This window comes from Bubalus bubalis, chromosome 7 (assembly GCF_019923935.1).
Source record: "Bubalus bubalis isolate 160015118507 breed Murrah chromosome 7, NDDB_SH_1, whole genome shotgun sequence".
Lineage (NCBI taxonomy): Eukaryota > Metazoa > Chordata > Mammalia > Artiodactyla > Bovidae > Bubalus > Bubalus bubalis.
In genome coordinates this window covers 31,118,317-31,145,575 of record NC_059163.1, presented here as the reverse complement: position 1 = coordinate 31,145,575, position 27,259 = coordinate 31,118,317, and the positions used below count along the sequence as shown (strand labels likewise).

The following is a 27,259-nucleotide window of genomic DNA, read 5'->3' as shown; positions in this document are numbered from 1 at the left end:
CGCAGGAGTCCCTCCTATGGCGGGTGCAGGCCGAGGGGCCCTTGGTGGAATCTCCGATTTAGGGGAGGGCGGGGGCGTGGCTTCCCCACTGGGCGGGCGGCCACCTCGCGGTCCCTCCCCCATCGGCTGCTGTCTCCGCGCGCCAAAATCAAACCCGCGGATCCGCCGGCCAGAGAGTCTTGGACGGGAGAGAGTTCAGTCTGCAGGTTAAGGCGAGTTCCGCGGTGGCGTGAACCCCGGCGCGCGCACCTGCGGCCACCTCCAAGTCCTCCCTGCCTGAAACGCTCGGGGCTGCCAACAGGACAAGGCATGGCCACTCCACCCAAGAGGAGCTGCCCGTCTCCCGCAGCCAGCTCTGAGGGGACCCGCATCAAGAAAATTTCCATCGAAGGGAACATCGGTAAGGGGCCTCGTGAGATGTTGGTCCCAAAGCAGGGGTAGTCGCGGCTGCGGGGGCTGAAGCGCCCCTTTGCCGCATCTCTACTATTCTTCCGGGGGTACTTTTCCCAGTCTGGTCCTGCGCTTGTGGACGCGACCCCGAATTCCTAAATTGCCGCCGAAAGCACCCCTCTCTGCTCTCCCCAGCTTCCCTCCCATGCCCCGAGGGTGGTCTCAGCCTCTGGGCGTCTGTCCGCGGGCCTAGGCCTCCGGGCGTTGTGAGACACGCTTGGAGTCCTTTTCAGCCTCTTCGTTGAGATAGTGCAAAGAGAATGGTTTTGTTCTGTTTGTTTTTAATGATGTGTCTGTATGTCAGTGCTTGAGGTGCAATTTACATAAGCTAAATGATCCTTTTTTTAGGTCTAGAGCTCTATGAGGTTTGACAAACATAATAATTTACCTCCACCAGAATCACAATTCAGAACATTTCCATCACTGCAAGAAGTTTCCCGGTACTTTGTGGTCATCCCTCTCTCCATTTCTATCACCTGACAAGCACTGATGTGATTTCTACTCCTGACAGTTTTGCCTTTTTCAGAATGTCATGTAAATGAAATCATAGTGTGTAGCCTTTTGTGTCTTCTCTAATTTAGCGAATGCTTTTAGATTTATTCATGCTGCTTGTATCTGTGCGTTTGTGTGTGTGTGTGTTTTTTTGTTAGTTCCTAGTATTCCATTGCATGGGTAAACCACAGTTTATCTCTCCCACTTGTGGACATTTGGATTTTTTTCCAGTGTTTAGATTATGAATAAAGTTGCTGTAAACATTCAAGTACAAGGAAGGAGTCTTTAAATGATCTTGGCAACATGGCTCACTCACTCCCCAGCCAACATCCAAGTGAACATTGGGTTATGATTCAAAGACCACCACTATTTCTGTTCTTAATCCAGATGTCATTTTACAAGATACAAGAGAACTTCCGATTCTTCTCTGTTTCTTACCTCCGGAAACCTATGCCTGATGCTTCCTGTTTTGATAGTATTCTTTTTTTTTTTTTTTTGGTTCCAAGTTAGGTACTGGCCATTCATGCATACAACAATTTTTAAAAATTCTTACCATGTTCAAAGCACTTGTACTTTAAAAAGGCAAGGTAGACAGGTGCTTTAGCAGCATTGCAAGTAATAAAAAAAAGCTGAATACAGCCTCAAGGAGGGCATTTTGTTTCTTTGCTCCAGTGTTGAGACAACAGTTGGAAAAGTCCATGTAGCAGTCTCTCATTTCTTCTTAGCTAGGATACATTCTTTGAAGGTGAATGTTTACTAGTGTGATTTTACACAGCTAGTTATTGATATAGAATACCATATATAAAAACAGGAGGAAGTAGTTGAACAAAGCCATTTCAAAAGTAAATTTGAATGAACAACCTCTCACGTCTATACCACAATTCCTTCCCTTTCCTAAATCCAGTTAAGCAATGTGTGATACCTAGAAATTTACTTCCTTCCGAGAATCTTTTAATCTTCTCAGCACCTGAAATAATTTCCTAATTTGTCACCCCATCTCCAGTTTCTTTAAATTCTTCCAGAGTTTTCCTTCTATATACAAATATGATTGTGTTAACCCCTGCTTAAATCTCTCACCTCCCTGATACTTAACACTGGAAGGAGTTGCAAACTCATGGCCTGCATTTACACAATATTGGCCTGCACAAATTTGAAAAAAAAATTTTTTTAATTAGTTACTGGCATTTACAGATGTTGAGATTTCCCATTAACATCTAGATTTTTGGCTTCTCTTGAAAAATCTGAAGATCTGGTAACACTGCATTTCTGTAAAACAACTGTTTGCTATTTGGATGGCATATGTCCCTCACCACTTAACAGTTTTTCCTGATACTGTGGCTTTGTCAGTTCCTATTTATTAGTGCTCTTGTACTGTGGTTCATGTGCCTCTCTGCCTTATTTGCTAGACCCAAGTAAGCTGTAAGTGGTAAAGAATCTGCCTGCCAGTGCAGGAGACTTGATTCAGTTTGAGGGTTGGGAAGATCCCCTGGAGGAGGAAATGGCTACCCACTCAAATTTTCTTCTTTTCCTCCATCTAACTCAATGAATGAATGAATGGTGAGCGTTTTACATGCCTCCATTCACCATTCTTCTAAATGCCTTGAGTTTCTGTGTTTACCCTCTTCACATGAAATCTGTGGTCCACCTTGTTTTTCCTATGATTAAACCTGATGATCATCTAGTTTATTCTTAAAAGATTTTCTGTCTATTCTGTGGTGATAATATGACTTTCATGTTTTGCTTCTGTGTGTTACTTTCTGATTGACCATCCCTTTTTTCTCTGCATGATCCTTTAAAATTCTGTCAGGTTTTTTTTTTCTCTTCTTTTCTATTGACCTGTGTAATATTTTAAGTTTGATTATAGTTCTCCAAGTCAAAAGTAAGTTCTTTTTGCCCTTTTGGATCCAGTTTATAAGGAAGAGGAAGCTTTGCTGCTGTTGCTTTTTTTAATAGATTTATCTATGTGTGTGTGCATTTGTCATATATATAGAAAGAGGGAAAACATGCTGACCAAAGATGACTAATATAATCACATTTGGTGACTTCAGATAGGAAGGGTGTGGTGTCATTAAGAGTATTGCTACACTCTGTCAAATTCTTGGTCAAGAATCTCTTTACTATTAAATTGAATGAATTTCCAGATAATTTTAAAATAGAGAATATATGTCTTGGTTACATCTGAACTGTTTTCTTTTTTTCCTCCTAGATATTTCAGAAAGTAGTCAACGATCAGGGAGAAGTGAAGTACATACAAGTCTTTTTTTTAAGGAGTTGGATAGAGTGCACAGGACTGTGAAAGGGAAACAGCAGAAACATGGCTATTGCTAGTAGGAAGTACTTTGCAAAAATATTTTTATAATTTCTGTTAGCCAGAGTGTCATATGATAATTAGTATCATACAGTAGTAATCATATTATTTCCCATCCTGAAACTCTATGGATTGGATGCATCTTTATATTAATTTTTTGGTTTATTTGGTTGTTTCTAGATTGGTTTTAGATCAGAAAGACCCAAGTTTGTTTGTATGTTGAATGAATAGAGCCAATAGAGAGGAAAATTTTGAAAACGCTGGAGACTGGAATGACTGTCACTGTAGTGATAGTTTATTTATCACAACAGTTTCTATGAGGAGGGTGTTATTATTACAGTCTCCATTATATTATGAGGAAACAGGCTCTTAGAGATTCAGTGACTTGGTCCCAAATTGCAAACTTAATTAAGTGGGAGAATACCCTTAACTACTTCCCACAAAGTTATTTCTAATTGTTTTTTCAAGGAAAGTAAATCTAGGTCTTGGATTTTTAAAATTCTGTTCCATGGCTTTGGTAAACTTAAAACATTAACAAACAGATGTGCTTATTAATACAGGTGGTCAGGGACTCTACCTTTTCATTAAAAAAAAATCAGAGAGTTTAGAAAATTGAATGTTTGTTTTTCTTTTTTTGTATTGTTTGCTATTATAAATTTTGTAAAAGCTGATGACTATCTTGGCATTTTTGTTTCCTTCCTCAATTTCACTTTTCCTCTCACAACAGCTGCTGGGAAGTCAACATTTGTGAATATCCTTAAACAAGTCTGTGAGGACTGGGAAGTGGTGCCTGAACCTGTTGCCCGGTGGTGCAATGTTCAGAGTACTCAGGATGAATTTGAGGTATGAAAATAAACTTTATTTAATAAAATAGAGAATTTTGGTTTAGACAAACAGTTATAACCTTGGGGGTTTTTTTGTTTGTTTGTTTTTTGCTTTTCCATTAAAGCTTTTAAATATAGCTTTAAGTCTGTATCTTCATTTGGGCAGTCATTGTGTAGAAGTGTAGAAGTGTGTATACACACACACACACACACACACACACACAGAGGCTTCCCTTGTGACTCAGCTGGTAAAGAATCCGCCTGCAGCACAGGAGAGCTGGTTTCAATCCCTGGATTGGGAAGATCCCCTGGAGAAGGGAAAGGCTACCCACTCCAGTATTCTGGCTTGGAGAATTCAATGGACTATATAGTCCATGGGGTCGCAAAGAGCCGGACATGACTCATCGAGTTTCACTTTGATATATGTATGTCTAGACATTCATTGAACTATGTGCTTAAGATTATGCACTGCATTGCAGCTAAGTAGAATTTTTAAAGTTTTTAAAAAATTAAAATGTTTTAAGAAAATGTAAATTCCTTGAGTGTCTTTTTACATTTTGTTTATAAACAAGAAAAGCAAAAACAGCTACTCCATAGCTGAATTTTGTTAGTTTATATCTTAAGACTTTTATCTTAGACAGCCATTTATTTTTATACTTTCATTCTTGTCAGACTTTTACCTGGACACAGTTTCAGTTTCCCAGCACTAGCCATCCCACATTGGAAATGAGGAAGAGGAAATAATAGTTACATTCCATTTTTTACAGAAAACTTTTTTTTATTGTATACATATATATGTGTGTGTGTATATATATATATGAGGAAGCAATGAGATCTGATTATTAAGATTTTCATTTCTGGAGAAATGAGAATTGAAATTGAAAGCAGCATAGCAGAAATGGAAAAATGGAAATGTGTGCTAGAAACTTACTTTGTTAGTTTGAGGAGGACGGAGGTATTGAAAAAAAAGTTTAGTTTAAAAGTGTAGCTGTTGTTATGAGAACTCTAGGAATAATAATTGAATGTTTAAAATGTAAATCATATATATAGGGAGGAATCACTAACCAAGATAACTGTGCAGACTTTGAGGATACTGGTTTTGTATAACTGAAAGTGTTTTCTCACATACCTGTTTACTAAGCGTGGTTAGCAGCTCACTACATTGCAATTCATTGAATAATCCAGGACTAAATCCTGAAGGGACTTCCTTTCGATATGGACTCCATGTTCTTAAGAAATGATATTTCAGTCTGGTCCTTGAGGAAAGGCAGAATTAGCCTTAAGTAGAGTTTTAAGTGGGTAAATTTATTTGCTTCTTTCAGCATTTTTTTTGACGTACAATACAACTAATAGAAAAGTATGTGAAACCTATGTACGGTTTGAAGAACAGTTTGAAGGCTAACATCTTTGTAACCGTCATTCAGGTCAAGAAATAGACCATTATCTTCTTGTTCAAAAAGTCCCTGTTCTTCTCAGGTCACATTATCTCCTTCCCAAGGATAATAACTCCTAGGGGTAATCACTCACATAAAATAACTCTTGTAATTCTTGTGATAATTTTTCTGCTTTCTAAAAAGAGTTTAAAGTACATGAACGTATCTCTAAGAAATACAATTAGTGTTGTCTGTTTTTTAATCTTCTATAAAGACATCAATTTGCATTCCTTTTCTTCTTGCTTCTTTTGCTTAATAAGTTTGTGAAATTTGTCTATATTTTTGCATGCAGCTATAGCTTGTTCATTTGCATGCAGCTATAGCTTGTTCATTTGCATTGCCATATGGTATTCAGTTGTATTCATATATTATTATTTGTCCATTCTATACCTTTGATTGGTTTTTCAGTGGTTCCTAGTTTCAGTTCGGTTCAGTTGCTCAGTCGTGTCTCACTCTTTGTGACATGAATCACAGCACGCCAGGCCTCCCTGTCCATCACCAACTCCCGGAGTTCACCCAAACTCATGTCCATCGAGTTGGTGATGCCATTCAGCCATCTCATCCTCTGTCGTCCCCTTCTCCTCCTGCCCCCAATCCCTCCAGCATCAGAGTCTTTTCCAATGAGTCAGCTCTTCACATCAGGTGGCCAAAGTATTGGAGTTCAGGTTCCTAGTTTAGTTGCTGTGAAAACAGCCATGTTATGAATATGAATCCTGGCGTACACATGCAAGAGTTTCTTATGGAATAAGAAGTTAAATTACTGTGTGCTGGGGTGTGTGTATGATGCCTATTTTCTGAAGTGGTTTTACTGCTTTTCATTCCCCACAGTGTACTCAAGCTGTCATTAGTCCATTCCTTTGCCAATATTTAGTGTTGTCCAGCTTCCTAAATTTTGTCATTCTGATGAACATTTAATATCTTTTATGTTTTTAATTTGTATTTCCCTGATTGCTAATGAAATTGTGCTCCTTTAATTAATTTATTTGCTATTTGGATTTCTTTTGTGAAGTCCCTTTTCAGATCCTTTTGCCCATTTTCTTTTGGATATTTGGTCTTCGCTCACTCTACATTTTTACCTCGTAAAGTATGTCTTGTTGCCTCTTTGATAGTGCCCTACTCAAGGGTGCTTTTATTTAGGAGTGAGAGACCTGTGTTCTAAAAGTACTCTTTCTCCTCCTCATTTCTGGGGTCAGCTGTCAGTGCAGTAATTCTCAGGGGTTAGGTAGAAAGTAGCCAAATTAAACCAGTGTGAGAAATACAGAAAGCATTCTTTCATTGGGAGAATGTTAGACTAGATTGGATAAAGTGACCTTCACTGAAGTTCTGTTCCCTGGTGGCTCAGACAGTAAAGAATCCGCCTGCAGTGCCAGAGACCGGGGTTTGATTCCTGGGTTGGGAACATCCCCTGGAGAAGGGAAAGGCAACCCACTCCAGTATTCTTGCCTGCAGAATTCCATGGACAGAGGAGCCTGGTGGGCTACAGTCCATGAGGTCACAAAGAGTTGGACACGACTGAGTGACTAACACTTCCACTTCTAATTTTAATATCATAGCTTCTAACTCATACTAAATACATGTAACTGGTTTGTTGGCATACTAAATGTTTCTGCCTTGCAGCGTCCCTTACTTTTTTGGGGGCAGGGGGTGGTGGCTGTGCTTTGCAGCTTGCAGGATCTTAGTTCCCCAACCAATTACCAAGAATTGAACCCATGCCCTCTGCAATGGAAGTGCAGAGTCCTAAGCACCAGTGAATTCCCAGTATACCTTATGTTAACCAAGCACACAGGAGCATATACAAAAACCAAAATGTCAAAAATTTTGATTTGCAGGGAGAAATGTAATTATTAGATGCATTGAAGTAGGTCAGTTCATTTTCTATATAGGCCCAGTAGACAGAACTCTGGATCTCAAAGACTTGGGGTGCTTTTTCAAACAGCAAACAATCCTTTGAGAATTTTAATATATGGGATGCCTCCTGGTTAATTAGTGAGAACCCTAGTGAATCATTGTTAGTGTTAGGAGTGTATTGAACCCTTTAGTTGTGTTGGAAAGGAGAGGTTGAAAATTTTGCAATAATGTACATGGGGATACAATTTATAATAAGAAGGTTGTCTCTTAAGCTTAGAATCAGTGCTCAGGGAAATTAATTATATTTATCTTAGTGACTGACATCATCAGACTATGATGCATGGATGTATCTGTCTCCATTCACATTGGTTTCGTGGATCTGATATTCATGTTTATGGGCTGGAGCATTTTCTTCCTGTGTAGCATAGTCAAAATTTCAAACTTTTCTTTTTAACTACCATGTAGATGATCCAACACAGTTAATGTAAACATAGGCCTTTTTAAATACATACTTTCATCAGTTTCCTGTAATCCAGTCATGTCTCTATGATGTTACGATTTGATTATCTACATTGGATTTTGGTGTACATTCTTGGAGGATAATGTTATTTTTGTGTGTGTATACTTAAGGCTATTATGTTGTTAATCTTGTGTATTTCTAGATGAAGTTTCAGACTGGAGGGTAGTATTTTGGGGATAAGGTAATGGAATATGAGGATAGTAATGGGTGGATGTGTTCCCAGTATCTTATTTTTTCTTGCACCTCAAGAAATGGAGTTTCTTCTCCTGGGGCCCTTCTTTCTGAGACCCATCCCTGACCTCTTCTTGGGATTTTGAGATGAACCACTGTCCAAATTGCAGCTTCCTTAGCATGCTGCCAGTGGTGAGAAGTAGACTGTCTTCAGACATGACTCTGGTAAGGCCAGTCCCACTTTGGATGTTCTCCTTTTAATCACACTTCTTGGCAGTAGCTGTAGCATGGGAAATGTTGGGTTATCGGTACCTCTGATCTCTTCCCCTAGTCAGCAGTTTAATTTGCACCTGCATGTTTAGCTGGTTTTGTTTTTTCACCTGCCACCTAGTGGCTGAAGTGTTGCTATACTGCCGATGTGCTGCCACGAATTTTAGCAGAATAAAGAGTCAAAAAGTACCTAAAAAGATTATGTAACCTCCCCACCTTCCCCCTCCCATGGTAAATTATCTTTAAATCATATGGCCCAGATGACTATCAGTCTTTGTGTTAAAGGTTTATTTCAAATAGCAGTCTGGTTTATTTGCTGATTTAAGTGGCTATTTAGGCCCAAAAGCTTTGATTGAGTTGCTTTCTTTTAGCTTATTTTTGAGATATACAGACTGTTAGGAAGATGTTTTTACTGTTTTTCTTAGTGAGCTGAATTCTTTTGAGAGATCTTTGTTATTTATTGTGAAATGCTATTTTACTTTCATCTAACCCTTCTTACCACTGAGAAGTCACTGAAAAATTAGTAACTCTGAGAAAGAAAGGATAAAATATACTTATCTGTGAAACAATAGCATATTTTTTGATAAATAATTATTGATAATTAATTAAGAATGCTTGATAAAATGCCACTCATACCCTTTGAAATCGCCTAACCTTTGTCAACCCTTTTATGATTATCTTGTCTAGTAGACTCTGGTTCTTTTGACCAAACTTAACTTGATTGAACTGGAAATGTCTCAAAGGTTAGACTAGAAGTAAAAGATAAATGATTTTGTATCTCTACTTGATAATTCTCATTTTTACTCATCTTGGCAATAATCTGTGCTTTCTGTAAAGTCATGAAGTGTTCTGTCATGAAGTGAATTATAGATATAAATACAAAAACAGATTAAAGTTACCTGTAATCCCACCACCCCATATGTAACTTTTATATAGTTGAGATGATAATTTATTATATCCAACTTTGACAGGTGAGTGGAGAATATGAAGTAGTATGTGCTTATTGTTCAAAATTAAGATAATATCATGGACTACCAAGGAGGGAAGTAAAATTTTCTTAAATCTTACTTGAACCAACAATACATAATTTTTTACTTTGCTTTTCTTCCCTATAATGTTTATGTCAAAGGAAATTGAAAATGTTATTAAAAGTTTACTATAAATGATTTATAAAGTCAGCCCAATTTATTGTGTGCATGTACCATTATTTACTTAATTAAGTGCCTAATAAATAATAGAATGATAACCTATTTCCTTAGCACTGTGATAACCATCTTTGTGGTTAAATCTGTGTTTTAGATTATTTCTTTAAGATAAATTTTCAAAAGTGTAATTAAGTTGGCCTGTGGATACAGAATTTTTTTTTTTTTTTTTAATTTTATTTTATTTTTAAACTTTACATAACTGTATTAGATTTGCCAAATATCAAAATGAATCCGCCACAGGTATACATGTGTTCCCCATCCCGAACCCTCCTCCCTCCCCCCTCCCCATTCCATCCCTCTGTGTCGTCCCAGTGCACCAGCCCCAAGCATCCAGTATCGTGCATCGAACCTGGACTGGCAACTCATTTCATACATGATATTTTACATGTTTCAATGCCATTCTCCCAAATCTTCCCACCCTCTCCCTCTCCCACAGAGTCCATAAGACTGTTCTATACATCAGTGTCTCTTTTGCTGTCTCGTACACAGGGTTATTGTTACCATCTTTCTAAATTCCATATATATGCGTTAGTATACTGTATTGGTGTTTTTCTTTCTGGCTTACTTCACTCTGTATAATAGGCTCCAGTTTCATCCACCTCATTAGAACTGATTCAAATGTATTCTTTTTAATGGCTGAATAATACTCCATTGTGTATATGTACCACAGCTTTCTTATCCATTCATCTGCTGATGGACATCTAGGTTGCTTCCATGTCCTGGCTATTATAAACAGTGCTGCGATGAACATTGGGGTACTCGTGTCTCTTTCCCTTCTGGTTTCCTCTGTGTGTATGCCCAGCAGTGGGATTGCTGGATCATAAGGCATGTCTATTTCCAGTAAAAATATGGAACGCTTCACGAATTTGCGTGTCATCCTTGCGCAGGGGCCATGCTAATCTTCTCTGTATCGTTCCAATTTTAGTATATGTGCTGCCGAAGCGAGCACTGGATACAGAATTTTTAAAGTGAATGTAGCTAAACTGCTTTCTAGAGATGTTCTATTAGTTTTTATTTAATGTAGTTTGACCCTGAGGCATTCATATTTTTTATCTAAATACTTTTCAGAGGGAAAAACACTAAAATTACACTCAATTTGGTAAAGATGATACACAGTATTTTTTTGATAGAACTTCTAATATTTTATTCTTAATTGCATTCAGAAAACCAGCAGTTTCAAAACTTTCATGCATAAGATCAGAAGAAAATATTTTTGTATGGGCTCTTACTTTGATTATCCTGAAGAACTAGAAAATGGTATCCTGACTTACTGTTAATTTTCTAATTCAGTACCATGTTAAACTAAGAGCCAAAAAGTAGCATCTTCAAAGCTGTAAATTTGTGTTACGGGTTTTTTATTTAGTTTTAATTTAAGCATCTGTATTTTTAGAACAACTAGCTGATTATTATTTTTTTGATTAGGTGATGAGTCAAGATTGATCCTCTAAATTATTTTCATATAGCAGATTTTGGACTTGCTTTGGGCAAGAGAGATGACATTTATTAGGAAATCCAAATAAAAGAAGACCTGTAGTCTTTGTGTGATTTTTGTTTTTTTGTGGTAAAAAATACGTATAAATTTTACCATCTTAACGATTTTTAAACATACAGCTCCGTAGTAGTAGTAAGGATATTTACATTGCTATGGAACAGATCTCTAGAAATTTTCATCTTGCAGAACTGAAACTCTATATTCATTAAACAACTCTTCTTTGCTCCCTTCCCCCAGCTCCTGGTAACCACCATTCTACTTTCTGTCTCTATGAATCTGATTACTTTAGAGACCTCGTATAAGTGAATCATGCAGTATTTGCCATTTTGCAACTGGCTTATTTCACCTAGCATATTGTCCTCAAGTCTCTTCAGAAAGCCTTCAAACTTCTCTTCTCTATCTGTTTTGTAACAGACCTACTTAATTTTGCATTTATACCCTATTTTATCTCACTATTATTCACAGTGCCTAGCAAATTGATCCTGTTTTTCAAATGAACAAAGTTCACTTCTGATAGATTTTATTAAATATATCAGATAAATTTAAGGTAACACTTGCTGTTGTGTTATTGTTAGTCGCTAAGTCATGTCCGACTCTTTGTGACCCCATGGAGTGAAGCATCAGGCTTCCTGTCCTTCATTGTCTCCCGGAGTTTGCTCAGACTCGTGTCCATTGAGTCGGTGATGCCTTCCAGCCATCTCATCCTCTGTGGCCTGCTTCTCCTCCTGCCTTCAGTCTTCCCCAGCATCAGAGTCTTTTCCAATGAGTTGGCTCTTTGCATCAGCAGGCCAAAGTATTGGTGCTTCAGCTTCAGCATCAGTCTTTCCAATGAGTATTCAGGGTTGATTTTCTTTAGGACTGACTGGTTTGATGTCCTTGCTGTCCAAGGGACTTTACAGAGTCTTCTCCAGCATCACAATTCGAAAGCATTGATTCTTTGGCACTCAGACTTCTTTATGGTCCAGTCCCACATCCATGTATGACTACTAGAAAGATGATATTGAGTGAATGGCATACTGTGCTGTGACTCAGAGACTCAGTGTGGCTCATCTAACCTCTCAGACAGTACTTCAACCTTTAGTGTTCGTTAGAGTCATCTGGAGGACTTGGTAAAGTGAAGATTTGGGCCTCATCCCCAGTTTCTGGTTTAGTAGGTCTGGTAGGGGTGCTGAAAATTTGCATTTCTTGCAAGTTGAGAAGTGATGTTGATGCTGACATAATAGGGACCATACTTTGATACCCCTGCCCTGGAGTTGAAGTTGAAAACCTCTGCTCTAGAGCCTTGATGTCTTTTGCTTCCAGTTGATGAATAAACAAAGAATCATCACCTTTGAGAGGTTTTTATGGGCCTTGCCTGGACATGATATACATTGCTTCTGCCCTATTTGCACTGACTGGAACTGAGTCTCAAGCCTACAAGGAAGACTGGGGAATAAAGCCTAGCTGTGTGTCTAGGAGGAAAACAGCCTGGTTTTATGGAACATGTAGTAGTTTCTGCCACCACAGTTTCCAAATAGAAGTACCTTAAATTTATTTGTTAATGTAACTTAAACTCAAATGTGCCATGTTTAGTTAAATTATGTGGAAGTTGTTGAAGTTTATTTTAAAGTTAATGGCTATTTTAGGAAATTCCCTGGTGGTGAAGCATTTAGGACTAGGCTTCCATTGCGGGGGAATCCCAGTCAGGGAGCTAAGATCCCACAAGCCATGTGATGTGGTGAAAAACAAAACAAAATAAAGTTAATGGTTATTTTGGTAATAGGTATTTGTGCACTGAAGATAACTTGAAATAGGCTAGACAGTGATAAAGACAAAAAAATTGTCTGTCATGATTAGTTTTATTTATAAAAATAACTCACATATATTTTCACTAGTAAATTTGTGTTTATGTCTTTGGTGAATTCTCTCTTGTTTAACTATGTAAAGCTATCCATGTCTGAGATAAAATTATTAAAATACAGAACACCAGCACCAGTTAAATTACCCATATAGTATCTGAATATCTCCCTTCAAGAAATCAAATGTAAGTATTGTTTATAGATAAGGATATAGGCTTTCCTGGTGGCTTAGAGGTAAAGATTCTGCCTGCAATGCGGGAGACCTGGGTTTGATCCCTGGGTTGGGAAGATCCCCTGGAGAAGGTAATGGCAATACACTCCAGTATTCTTGCCTGGAAAATTCCACGGACAGAGGAGCCTGGCAGGCTACAGCCCATGTGGTTGCAAAGAGTAGGACACAACTGAGCATCGAACACTTTGTTTATAGATATAACTTCAGTACGTAATAGCAGAGCAACGTTTTGGAAAAAATATGGCTTTAGAATCAGTCTTAGACTTGAATCCTAGTTTTGCTGCTTACTAGATTTATTGATATTAATCAGTTATTCAACCTTTTTGAACCCCGTTTCTTAAGCCTATAAAATAGTGTCAGTAATGACTATTTCATAGAGTTGAGATAATGTATATAATCTTTTTATATAGTCTCTGGTATAAAATAGATAATAAATGGTAGGTATTATTGTAATTATCATGAAAATTGAGGTGTATTTTCTTATGAAGGGATATTTTGAGTAATGAACTTAGTTCTTCAACAGATAGTCTCTATTTTCTAATTTAACACAATAAAAAAATAAACTTTTAGGAAACCTTAGATATGCCCTTTGTGTTCACATTTCTAAGCATATTCTTTCTAAAAAATATGCCATGAAAGCCAAGATAATGCAACCAGGAATAGAGCAGACTAAATCGAGAGTTAAATTTTGTGTTTTGAATTAACATTTGTACTGCAGAGAATTTCATAATACATGAATACCACTACTATTCTGCCCCTCTTTTTTAGTATCAAATGCATCTAATCCTTTAACGAAGTGAAAAACCTGTTTAACCTGTATTTTTTATTATTTGAAAATTAATAATTTAACATTTGTATATTTAATATTTAAGTATATCTTTCAGATGTAATTCACATAATATTGTGTTAGTTTCATATGTTCAATATGTAGTGATTCAACATTTGTATACATTGTGAGATGATCACCGTAAGTCGTTACCATCTGTTACCATACAAAGTTAACACCCTGTCATTGCCTTTATTCTCCTTTCTCCATTCCTTTCATCCCCATGACTTATTTATTTTATAACTGAAAGTGAGCACCTCTTGATCCTTTTTCCCATTTCAACCCCTACCCACTACCTCCCTTTCACATATCTGTCCTTTGTATCTGTGAGTCTGGGTTTTTGTTTTGTTTTGTTTGATTCCTCCTGTAAATGAAATCATATGGTATTTGTTTTTGTCTGACTGGTTTCACTTAGCATAATACCCTTAAGGTCCATTAATGTTACAAATGGCAAGATTTTGTTTTCTGTCATGGCCAAGTTGTAGTCCACTGTATGCATATACTATATCTTTATCCGTTCTTCCATTGACAGACACTTAGGTTGTTCCATATTTTGGCTATTGTAAATAATGCTGCAACAAGCATAGGGTACATGTATCTTTTCATATTGGTGTTTTTGTGCATGATACTTATTTATTGTTCTGGATATTTTCATGTGTGTTAATGGAAGCTTGTGTTTAGCTAACTTCTCTCATAAATCCACCAGCAGTGTTCGTAAAGTTGTCTCTGTTACTGAGAGTAATTTTCAAAATGCCATGCTTAACAGTGAAGGAAAATAAAATATACACTAGTGTCCTCTTTATAAAACCAACTAAACAAAAGTTTTGGTTGAGTTGATAAACTTCATTTAGCTGGAAACATTCACTTGTATGAAAGATTTTCTCCCTGGAGGATGGTGAATTAGACAATCTGTTTATAACTAAATTAACAAAAGTCCTTGAAACTCTAATAAAATTACATTTATTCTTTAAGCAGCTTGAGAAGGCAACTGTTACACCTTTATTTCAGTTCATCATCTGCTCAGTATTTCTAAACAGACCTATTGTTGACTGTTGGCCTCTTGCCATTTTATGCTTTTCTTTTCCTTCCAGTTTTGAGAAGTTTCACTTAATTATGTGGTTTGTGGTATGAAATGTAAATTCTGCCTCAGAGCGGCACGTGTTTGTGTGGTTTTTAATTCTTAACTGAAACTTGAAGATCCGTTGTAGTATTTACATTTCTGAATTTTTTTTTTTCCTCTCTCAGAGGAAAAACACCTATTTTGAGTATGAACTTTCAGAAAGTGTTCAGGGGCATTTATTTGAACTAAGATTGAGAATAGGAATTAAGCAGTCGTATTTTATTCTTTAAAAATTAGTAAACAAGTTTAAGGCTGTACAGCTTTGGGGAGAACCTTTATATAGCTTGATATAGAAAAGGCTGATGAACCCTGGGTCCTCAGTTTTGTTTTTTCTTTTTTAGTCTGACAACTCTAATATCAAAAGTTTTCTAATATATTGTTACCATGCAATCTATTTTGATCGATTTTAATCTATTTTAATAGATTTAACCTATTTAATAGATCTATCACTCTGAGGAAGAAATTTCAGTGGCTTCTTTCTGTTTACCCCCCTTTGTTTTTATTTGTAAGCCTGAAATGTTAGCATTTGCTGACTTTGACCTGTAGTAGTGAAATGGCAATGGATAGATGCTCAAAATTACTTTCTATATCTTTTGCAAATTAGAGATTCATTTAGTGTACCATTTAGGGTGTATATTGTCACCCTGCTTATTTAACTTATATGCAGAGTACATCATGAGAAACGCTGGGCTGGAGGAAGCACAAACTGAAATCAAGATTGCTGGGAGAAATATAAATAACCTCAGATATGCAGATGACACCACTGTTATGGCAGAAAGTGAAGAACTAAAGGGCCTCTTGATGGAAGTGAAAGAGGAGAATGAAAAAGTTGACTTAAAGCTCAACATTCAGAAAACTAAGATCATGGCATCCGGTCCCATCACTTCATGGCAAATAGATGGGGAAACAGTGCAAACAGTGGCTGACTTTATTTTAGGGGGCTCCAAAATCACTGCAGATGGTGACTGCAGCCATGAAATTAAAAGACGCTTACTCCTTGGAAGAAAAGTTATGACCAACCTAAACAGCATATTAAAAAGCAGAGACATCACTTTGTCAGCAAAGGTCCATCTAGTCAAGGCTATGGTTTTTCCAGTGGTAATATATGCATGTGAGAGTTGGACTGTGAAGAAAGCTGAGCGCTGAAGAATTGATGCTTTTGAACTGTGGTGTTGGAGAAGACTCTTGAGAGTCCCTTGGACTGCAAGGAGATCCCACCAGTCCATCTTAAAGGAGATCAGTCCTGGGTGTTCATTGGAAGGGCTGATGTTGAAGCTGAAACTCCAGTACTCTGGCCACCTGATGTGAAGAGCTGACTCATTTGAAAAGACCCTGATGCTGGGAAAGATTGAAGGCAGAGGAGAAGGGGACGACAGAGGATGAGATGGTTGGATGGCATGACCAACTCGATGGGCATGGGTTTGGGTGGACTCCGGGAGTTGGTGATGGACAGGGAGGCCTGGTGTGCTTCGGTTCATGGGGTTGCAAAGAGCCGGACACGACTGAGTGACTGAACTGAACTGAACTAGAGTGCAAGCCTCTTTAAAAAATATATATATATTAATGGATTAGATCAGATCTTCCCTAGCATAAACTACTTTAATTCAGACTATATAAAAATCTAATAACAAGAAATTGGCCATATAGAGTAGTCAAGTGGATGCTGTCGTTGAAGAGAGATTAGCAAATAGATACTGCATAGGTATCACAGGAGTTTTTCAGTGTGAAAGGAATACTGGAAGGGACCTAAGATGACCTTGCCTGTTTAATTACTTAAGCACATAGTACTCTGTCCAGAGGAGGTGCTAGGCTAGAAATCTGAACAAATCTGTGAAACATGTTACTAGTAAATTTTTGTGATGTTTTGTAAGAACAATAAGTGATTTCACTGTTTCCAGAGGCAGGTGTTAATATCATTGTTTTGATTTGCATTTTTCCAAATTAGCCACTTTGAGCATATTTTCATGTGACTATTACCCATCTGTATATCTTCTTTGTAAAAATGTATATTCAGGTCTTCTACCCATTTTTTGATTGGGTTGTTTGTTTGTTTTTTATTTATCCAACTATTTTTTTAACTTAAAAATAGTAAAATAGCCCTATTGATCATTACTTTGCTTTTTGTCTCTTTTTTCAAATTCAAAATAGGAACTGACAACATCTCAGAAAAGTGGCGGGAATGTTCTTCAGATGATGTATGAGAAACCTGAACGATGGTCTTTTACCTTCCAGTCATATGCCTGCCTCAGTCGAATACGAGCTCAGCTTGCCGCTCTCAATGGGAAACTCAAAGATGCAGAGAAACCAGTATTATTTTTTGAACGATCTGTGTATAGTGACAGGTATATAAAAATGACCTTACTTGTCAATTTGGAATCTTGGCTTAGAACTGGACGTTTTCCCCTGTTTCCTGGGGATCAAAGGAACAACAGACTCAGAGTAATAGAGATTTGAGATGGAAAATGACATTTAATACCTTTAGCAGTTTGATACTAATGGCATTAGGGAAGTTCTAGAATAATTTCTGGGCTTCCCTGGTAACTTAGTGGTAAAGAATCTGCCTGCCAGTGCAGGAAACATGAGTTCGATCTTTGGGTTAGGACAATCCCCTGGAGAAGGGAATGGCAACCCAGTCCTGTATTCTTGCCTGGGAAATCCCATGGACAGGGGAATCTGGCAGACTGTGGTCCGTGGCGTTGCAAAGAGTTGGAAATGACTTATTGACTAAACAGCAACAACAACAGAATAATTTCTAGCTGCCATGGAAACTGGTGGGGTGTGGTGGCCATCTCATCTCTTTCACATTTGCAGAGTTTTTATTTCTTCCAATCCTCTTAACATTCTTATCAGTTCTGGTTAAATCTGGATCCCTATTCTAGACTTGTACCTGGAACTAGGAGGTCATATATCTCTGAGGGGGGCTTAGAATTAACCCACTCCAGTACTCTTGCCTGGCAAATCCCATGGACGGAGGAGCCTGGTAGGCTGCAGTCCATGGGGTTGCTAGGAGTCAGACACGACTGAGCGACTTCACTTTCACTTTTCACTTTCATGCATTGGAGAAGGAAATGGCAACCCACTCCAGTGTTCTTGCCTGGAGAATCCCAGGGATGGGGGAGCCTGGTGGGCTGCCATCTATGGGGTCGCACGGAGTCGGACACGACTGAAGCGACTAAGCAGCATCAGAATTACCCTGCTTATTATGTAAGGATTCTATTACTAGAGTTAGCTCAGAACTGAGGTTCTCAAACTTTAGGACCCCTTCTCGTTCTTAATAATTATTAAGGAGCCCAAAAAGCTTAGTGTCCTATTGATATTTATGTTATTAGAAATTAAGATTGAGAAATATAGAAACATTTATTAATGTATTTTAAATTACTAATAGTAAATCCATTACATATGAACATGAAAAAGATACTTGTGAAATTAGATTTTTCAAAAAAAAATTGAGAAGAGCAGTATGCAAATCTCTTTAGTGTCTCACTTGAAGTCAGATGGATTCTCATTTGTGCTTCTGTTTTTAAGCTATTTAAGCTTTTGGTTGAAGTACAGTATATAAAGTAATTTGGCCTCTCACAGAACCCCTGGAAGGGTCTTGGGGACTACCAGGGGTTCTCACACCACACTTTTGGGAACCACCGGCAAGAACATACGTTCTATAGTTCAAAATACTCTGTGTGGTTTATTTTTTTTGTTGCTAACCAAGGCATTATTTGCTGTAGGATTTAGGAGAATGTTTCATGTCCATTTAGTAGATCAATTTTTCTCTTTGTGCTTTTTGGAAAGAATTTGTGTTGATACAGATTCTCTTGCAGGTATATTTTTGCATCTAATTTGTATGAATCTGACTGCATGAATGAAACAGAGTGGACCATTTATCAAGACTGGCATGACTGGATGAATAACCAGTTTGGCCAAAGCCTTGAACTGGATGGAATCATTTATCTTAGAGCCACTCCAGAGGTGAGACAATAAAAATTTGTTGGATCCATTATAGATTTATTAATAGAAATCCTCAGGTGTGTAGAGAAGGCAATTCAGTTTAGAATTGCCCCACCTCCAGAAAACTACAAGACCACATTTGGAAGTTCCACATTTTTTCCTCAGTTCTAATCTTCATTATTCTTCCTGACTTTTTCAGGGTCTCTTATCTATTACAGCTACATTAAGAACTTTGCTCAAGCAACTCCTGGAATGTAGGTTTCATGAGTTGGGACTTTGGATATTTTAATTACTGTTGAATTTCCAGGGCCTAGAACTGGGTCTGGGTACATAGTAGGAGCTTAGTAAATATTTACTGCATAAGTGGCAAAGTTGATGAAGATCCATGTCAAGAATCCTTTATGATTGTGGCTTGGAATGGGTAGATAGAAGTGACTGTAGTTGAGAGGAGACTTAGAGGACCCTTGCCATTTTGAGTTAAGGGAGCTCACTCGAAAACGTGCCTTTTGTGATAGATTGTAAAGAGCTATTCTTACTTACTTATGAAATTATGTAATGAATTCAGAAAGATCCAGTAGATAGATGCCTTTCATAAAACCAACCTAAATAAAAGCTTACATTGGTTAAGAAACTTCTGGTTTTAGTGCTTGCATGCCTGTTTTTTCTGTTTTTTATTCCTCTTTATTTCCCTGAGTCACAAAGTAGGCTCTGGATGTAAATGTCATGACTTCTCGTCTGAAAGAATACTGTATTGCTATTGAAGCTGAATTTTCAAAGAAACTAAACTAGGTTTCTGATAACAAGGGATGATTTTGTTCCTCTTTTAGTATCAAGTAAGCCACGACTGAGCGATTTCACTTTCACTTTTCACTTTCATGCATTGGAGAAGGAGATGGCAACCCACTCCAGTGTTCTCGCCTGGAGAATCCCAGGGACAGAGGAGCCTAGTGGGCTGCTGTCTATGGGGTTGCACAGAGTCGGACACGAGTGAAGCAACTTAGCAGCAGCAGCAGCAGCAAGCCAGAATTTAACCATACCAATTTCGAAATTCACTTTTATTTTTGAAAATACTTTTTGTTTTTAATTTATGAAAATAGTAAATACAAATATAGAAGAAAAAACATAAAGAATCCTAATAGTTTCATTTTGCTAGAAACATTCATAGTCCACATCTAACACAAGTCTAACACAAAACTTTATTTCATCAGTATTGTTTATGATATCTTTTGATTAGAGGACCATTTACTTATTTGAAAAGAGAGGATTTATAATAGACTTTGAAGCACATTTTGTATGCTGAAGTTAAAAATTTTTTTTTAAATTTTATTGAAGTATAGTTGATTTATAGTGTTGTGTTTAATTTTTGCCATATAGCAAAGTGACTCAGTTATACAGATATATACACTTTTTCGTATTTTTTTCCATCATGGTTTATCACAGGTGCATATTTTTGTTTTTTAACCAAACTTATTTTATACTTTATATTTCAAGTATGGATACCAAAAGTTTATAGAAGTATTTGATTTATTTTTGAGAGTAATTCTTGGTTTAGAACCACCAAATGGGTGAAAAACCCAAGGAGGGAAAGATGAACTACTCCGTTTTCTAGGAAAAACAGAGATTTTAGCTAGCATAAATAAAGAGACACTAAAGAAGAAAAGTTTAATGGCAGCTCACAAGAAACTTATTTAATTGTTTCTTGCCTCCACCACTCCTCCTACCCCTTTCTTATTGCTTTTGCTTTTAGAAATGCTTGAATAGAATATATTTAAGGGGAAGAAATGAAGAACAAGGCATTCCTCTTGAATACTTGGAGAAACTTCACTATAAGCATGAAAGCTGGCTCCTGCATAGAACACTAAAGTAAGATTTCCTTATTTACTATTGATTTTAAATTTATCAAATTTTAATCCAAAACATGTACAAATTTTTTAATTTTCAGTCATTTATATTAGTATTGTAGGATCTCTTAGAATTAAGTGTGAATTTTGACTCTTTGTAGAGAAGGCAATGGCACCCCACTCCAGTACTCTTGCCTGGAAAATCCCATGGATGGAGGAGCCTGGTGCGCTGCAGTCCAGGGGGTCACTAAGAGTCGGACATGACTGAGCGACTTCACTTTCACTTTCACTTTTGACTCTTTGTATTGCAATGAGATCCTAATTTCTTACAGTTTTTATAGCTAATCTCCTCCAGTCGTATTTACAGCATAGTGTATGGAGTTCACATTAAGGAATAAAGTAAGAGATACATCTGTATGTATTATTTAGGTACAAGCATACCTTGTTGTGGGCTTCCGTGGTGGCTCAAACAGTAAAGAATCTGCCTGCAATGCAGGTGACCTGGGTTCAGTCTCTTGGTTGGGAAGATCCCCTGGAGAAGGAAATGGCTACCCACTCCAGTATTCTTGCCTGGTGATTTACATGGACAGAGGAGCCTGGTGGGATAGAGTCCCTGGGGTTGCAAAGAGTTGGACACACCTGAGCAAGTAACACACACACTCACACACTCATACCTTGTTGTATAGCACTTTGCTTTATTGTGCTTCACAGATATTACATTTCTTACAAATGGAAGGTTTCTGACAACCCTGTGTCAAGCAAGTCTGTTGGCACCATTTTTCCAACAGCGTTTGCTAATGTTGTGTCTCTATGTCACATTTTGTAAATTCTTGAAATATTTCAAACCCTCCAACAGCAAAAAGATTGTGACTCACTAAAGCATCAGATGATAGCAATTTTTAACAATAAAGTATTTTTATGTACATTTTTTTAGACATAATGATATTGCACATTTGCTGTACTGCAATATAATGAAAATGTAACTTTTGTAACCATGGGGAAACCAAAAAAGTATGTGTGACTTGCTTTGTTGTGGTATTTGCTTTGTTGTGATATTCATTTAATTGTAGTTATCTGGAACCATACCTGCAGTATCTCTGAGTTATGCTTATACTCTCTTTCAGACAGAATTTAAGATATTTCAAATTTGTTTCTTAGATCACTGTACTTTATCATTAGTCAAATCTTGGTTCAAATCCATCTCACTTATTGGTTTGCAACCTTAGACAATCTCTGAGCCCCAGAATGGTCTCCCTGATCTTTAGTGTTCTCATCTTTAAACATCCCTACTTTCTGGTGTCGTTTTGGTTTTTGAGGAGAATTACATTTCACCAACTAAGATCATGGCATCCAGTCCCATCACTTCATGGCAAATAGATGGGGAAACAGTGGCTGACTTTATTTTTCTGGGCTCCAAAATCACTGCAGATGGTGATTGCAGCCATGAAATTAAAAGACACTTACTCCTTGGAAGGAAAGTTATGACCAATCTAGATAGCATATTAAAAAGCAGAGACATCACTTTGTCAACAAAGGTCTGTCTAGTCAAGGCTATGGTTTTTCCAATGGTCAGGTATGGATGTGAGAGTTGGACTATAAAGAAAGCTGAGTTGCCAAAGAATTGATCCTTTTGAACTGTGATGTTGGAGAAGATTCTTGAGAGTCCCTTGGATTGCAAGGAGATCCAACTAGTCCATCCTAAAGGAGATCAGTCCTGGGTGTTTACTGGAAGGACTGATGTTGAAGCTGAAACTCCAATACTTTGGCCACTTGATGCGAAGAACTGACTCATTTGAAAAGACCCTGAAGCTAGGAAAGATTGAGGGCAGGAGGGGAAGAGAACGACAGAGGATGAGATGGTTGTATAGCATCACTGACTCAATGGCCATGAGTTTGGGTAAACTCCGGGAGTTGATGATGGACAGGGAGGCCTGGTGTGCTGCGGTTCATGGGGTTGCAAAGAGTCGGACATGACTGAGCAACTTAACTGAACTGACATTTCACAATGCCTGGCTTTATACATTTTATATCTGAGATTTTTAGATAATGCATAGTAAATTTAGGTGAGAAAGAAGGCATTGCCAGATGAAGTACTTGCAGGATAATTTTAATGTAAAACAATGGATAACATTTTGATTTTCAAATGAAGATATAAGAATATGTTTTTAGTGTTTCTCTTTTATTTATTGCTTTTTCTAAATATTTTATTCATCTCTATTTGAACAGAACCAACTTTGATTATCTACAAGAAGTGCCTATCTTAACACTGGATGTTAATGAAGACTTTAAAGACAAACATGACAGCCTAATTGAAAAGGTAGATTTATGTTGAATACAAAGATTATAAAGAATGTTGTTTTGTCTTGTCTAAAGTGTTCTAACTTCTGAGAAAATTATCTTCTAATGAAAGATGACAGAGTTAATTAAGAGACAGTTAAGAGCTTTAGAGGGATTTAGCCTATTTAGATTTTCATCTTAACTTTAACTTCTAGATTTGTAGCCTTAAATAAAATAAGACCTTCTTTATCCTTTTGTTTCTTCATCTGTATTTTAGTAGTAACATTAACAAAAGTTCTTGCTTACTCCCCTCTAAAGTTACAGGATATGGATCTCATCTATTTTTATATTATCTAGAGTCTTGTTATTAAAGATTTATAGTTCTTAGTTTTGTTTGGTGCCTTGTCTGTGACTTAGCATTGCCTAATCATTGAGTCATTATCTTAGTCAGAGTTAATCTTCCATATATTTAGAGTTGACTCTATTCTGTTAAGTAAGTGGTGCTTATATTGATAAAGGGACTGGAAGAGAACATATCGATGAATACTTGAGAGAGACTAGTAATGGGATTTGTATAATAAATATCCCTATAGTGAAGTCGTCACTCAGTTGTGTCCGACTCGTGCGACCCCATGGACTGTAGCTCCTCGGTCCATGGGATTTTCCAGGCAAGAGTACTGGAGTGGGTTGCCATTTCCTTCTCCAGGGGATCTTCCCGACCCAGGGATCGAACCCGGGTTTCTCACATTGTAGGCAGACACTTGACTGTCTGAGCCACCAGGGAAGCTATCCATGTTAATTAATGTAATGATCTAAGATCTAAAGAAAAAGCCCCCCTTTTTTTGTTGTTTGTTTAGTTTTGAGAGAAATTTTATTTTTCTTTTTCCTGTCATAAAATGTCTGCTGTTTAGTATAATTGGTGTTTAACATTTATAAAGTATATCAAGAATTTTGAAAAATCTCAGCATTATATATTACTATAGCATATAGTTGTTTTTTCCGTGGTGTTCCCTGGTGACTCAGTGGTAAAGAGTCTGCCTGCAATGCATGAGACCTGGGTTCAATCCCTGTGTCAGGAAGATCCCCTGGAGAAGGGTATGGAGACCCACTCCAGTATTCTTGCCTGGAGAATTACGTGGACAGAGGAGCCTGGAGGGCTACAGTCTATGCAGTCCCAAAGAGTCAGGCACAACTGAGTGACTAATACTTTGATTTTCAAAGAAAAGCATATCTGGAAAATTTAAGTGACCTCTTCACTAATTTAATTTAAGGACTTCTCTTGTGGCTTAGCTGGTAAAGAATCTGCCTGCAATGCATGAGACCTGGGTTTAATCCCTGGCTTGGGAAGATCCCCTGAAGAAGGGAATGGCTACCCACTCCAGTATTCTGGCCTGGAGAATTCCAAGGACTGTATAGTCCATGGGGTGGCAAAAAGTCAGACACAACTGAACGACTTTCACTTTCACTAATTTAATGATGTTAAAAATATAGGATAGAATTCACTTGTGATACTGTTAAATAAAATTAAGTCAACCATTGCAGTACTAAAAGCCAACCATTATTTTAGCTATATGAATCTATAAAGTCACTTTTTCATTTTAGCTAGCACTTCATAGTTTTGATTAATGATCATCATCTCATAGTATTATTTATTTTTACTTTAATTAGTAGTGTTAGAGTTTGGCAACTTTTTTCATGTATTTTTGCAAGGCAATAATCTTTTGTCTATTCATTAGAATTACTGTATAGTCTAAAATATAGAGAGAGCAATATCTTGTATTGTGACATTGGTCACTTGGTTAGGGTCATTCAGTACTTACATGACCTTTCATCACATTTTAATATTTATAGTCTGTATGTATGATTCACATTTGTGCTTCAGAAAAATTGTAAATCTATTACATAGATTACATACACAATCAAGACCTTTAGAGTTGTTTAAACCATTGCAATTACTCATGTTATCAGTGCTAAAGCTGCACATGTCAGGGTCTGTGGTATTATAAAGAGAAAATTAGTGTTATGAGTTATAGAACTGTATCAATCTCAGATGTAAATTTAATAACTTCTGTAATGACTTTTTGGATCATTCATCTTTTATTACTCAAGTATTTGTTAATATTTCTTTTGAAAGTAAATGCTGTAGCTTTGTGATAGAGTTTACTTATACAGTTGAGGTCTTCAACTGTTCTATGCTTCTAATTGAAAATGAATATTAGATATCTGAAATTAGCCAAGGAATTACATTAATATTTTTTTCCTTCCCTCAGGTAAAAGACTTTTTGAGCACTTTGTGATCTTGCTGATGACTACACGCAACCAAATGATTCCACCTTCTTCAGCTTTGTGTATCTGCATGGGTCCATTTTCATATGTCTCTCGTCTAAACCCAAGTTTTTAACTACTTTTATTCCCCCCCCAAAAAAAATTTTTTAATGAATCCTGTACAAAAGTTTATTACTAGCTTTTTTTTTTTCTCTTTTGTGGGTTTAAAGAAACAGGGACATATAAGTATCCCTTACAAGGATTCTGGCATTAGGTGGTTCCAGAATCGTTACAATAGTTAAGCTACATCATAAGGGATCCAGCCTCCTTTTGTCTTTCCTCTATTATCTTCCTCAGCTGCTTGACTTTTTTTTTTCCTGGTGCTTCTCATCTCAATGACCAGTTTCTTAGCTGGAAACTTTAATGTTACATAAATGGTAGTGTGTCCTGTGTAAGTAAATTAGTGTATCTATTAAAAATTGAAAAGTGGAATTTAAGAAATCCATCAAAAAAGGATTATGAGGTTTCATTGGAAATACTTTTGATCAGGTGCTTTCCCTTCCACCTTAATAGATGTGGAAGTTAAGATTGGGTTTAATATTTAATCACTTCACTGATATTTATTAAGGTGTCTATAACATATTTGTAGAGTAGTAGGTTAGACTTTGTTCCCAGTTTGTAATGACATAACTTACAAGTCATTTAGTCTTTTTCCTGCCTTTGTTTCTACATGTGTGGTATGTGGTATGGTATGTGAGGCTTTATCTTTTGCATGGGATTTTAGAGGATTAAAGAGGAAATGTTGCTACACTTAAAATGATAACTGAAGATTATTACCTTGAGTATAAAGATTGAATTTAGTTGGAACTTCACATAACTGCCTGCTTTTTCCCACAGACCATTCTTTTAGAATGGAGTATTACTATTCCAGTTAAAGAGTTGGCTTAAATTCTGATTGTCTTTAAATCATTTGAGGTGGAATTACAGTTTTCCTTAAATTTCTTACCATTTTTATAGGTAAAACATTAGTGGGACACAGTGAGGGATACATTTTTCCATTATAGTTTTTACTGATGCTGTACTGGAAATGAATAGTTTTTCTTTACCTTTATACTTGGTGAGAAGCATAAAAGGAAACTGAAAACAAGGTAGATTATCTTCTTAGCAGTAAAGACTGCTTAGTTAGTCCCAGCTCTTATTTCCTGCCACTGTTCTACTTTCCCTGCTGTCTGGATTAATAGGCAACCTGCTATTTTAAAGTTTTATTTAAAAGTGAATAAAAGTCACACATTTCTACTTTGAGAACATCATCACTCTTCATAGTTTTGCTGCTCTGTCGGATTATATCTTAAGTATTTTTTTCCTCTCCTTTTAGAGGAATTACTGATAAAAATGATCTTGCTTTATGTTATGTATCTTGAAAGCATTATCATGTTTTGTGGATTAGAAATTACACATATTAATAAAGAGGGCAGGGTACAGAATAGTTGTAATTTTTAAAAATCTGCATGGATTTATTTTAGGTCTATATATATAGGTTTAGATCTATATGTACAGATTTTTTTTCAGCTTTAAGATGTGCAGTGTGTTTTATTTGTATTTAACCTTTCTACTTGACATTTTAGAAAAACTCTGGTTTTTTAAAATGAGAGGAAAGTTACTTTGAAACTATCATTTTCCTTTTTAAAATATCTTGTGTTTAGTTTCTTGATATTCAAAGATAATAATTTAGTGAATTAAATAGTTTAGATGCACTGACCTTTGAATGAGAGACTTGTTTCATACCTATAGTTGCCATAAATATTTGTCTCATGATATTGTATGAATTTGTTTTTGTTTGATATGAATGAATTTATTAAATTAAATATTTGCTTAATAAATAAATATGAATCTCTTGAATTCTAA

The 27,259-nt window shown here is 36.8% G+C and overlaps 1 protein-coding gene and 1 non-coding gene across 2 annotated transcripts; one reads left to right on the top strand and one right to left on the bottom strand.

The window, feature by feature from the left end:
- DCK (deoxycytidine kinase) lies at positions 1 to 27,259 on the top strand. Its single transcript, XM_006069339.3, has 7 exons — positions 1 to 400; positions 3,978 to 4,093; positions 17,178 to 17,371; positions 18,845 to 18,992; positions 20,719 to 20,834; positions 23,039 to 23,129; positions 25,360 to 27,259. Exons 1-7 carry the CDS (start codon positions 310 to 312, stop codon positions 25,384 to 25,386), a joined length of 783 nt encoding a protein of 260 aa, XP_006069401.1. The 5' UTR covers positions 1 to 309; the 3' UTR covers positions 25,387 to 27,259.
- LOC112586314 lies at positions 10,364 to 10,470 on the bottom strand. The gene has a single exon (XR_003110776.1). It is a non-coding gene; the product is annotated as a U6 spliceosomal RNA (small nuclear RNA).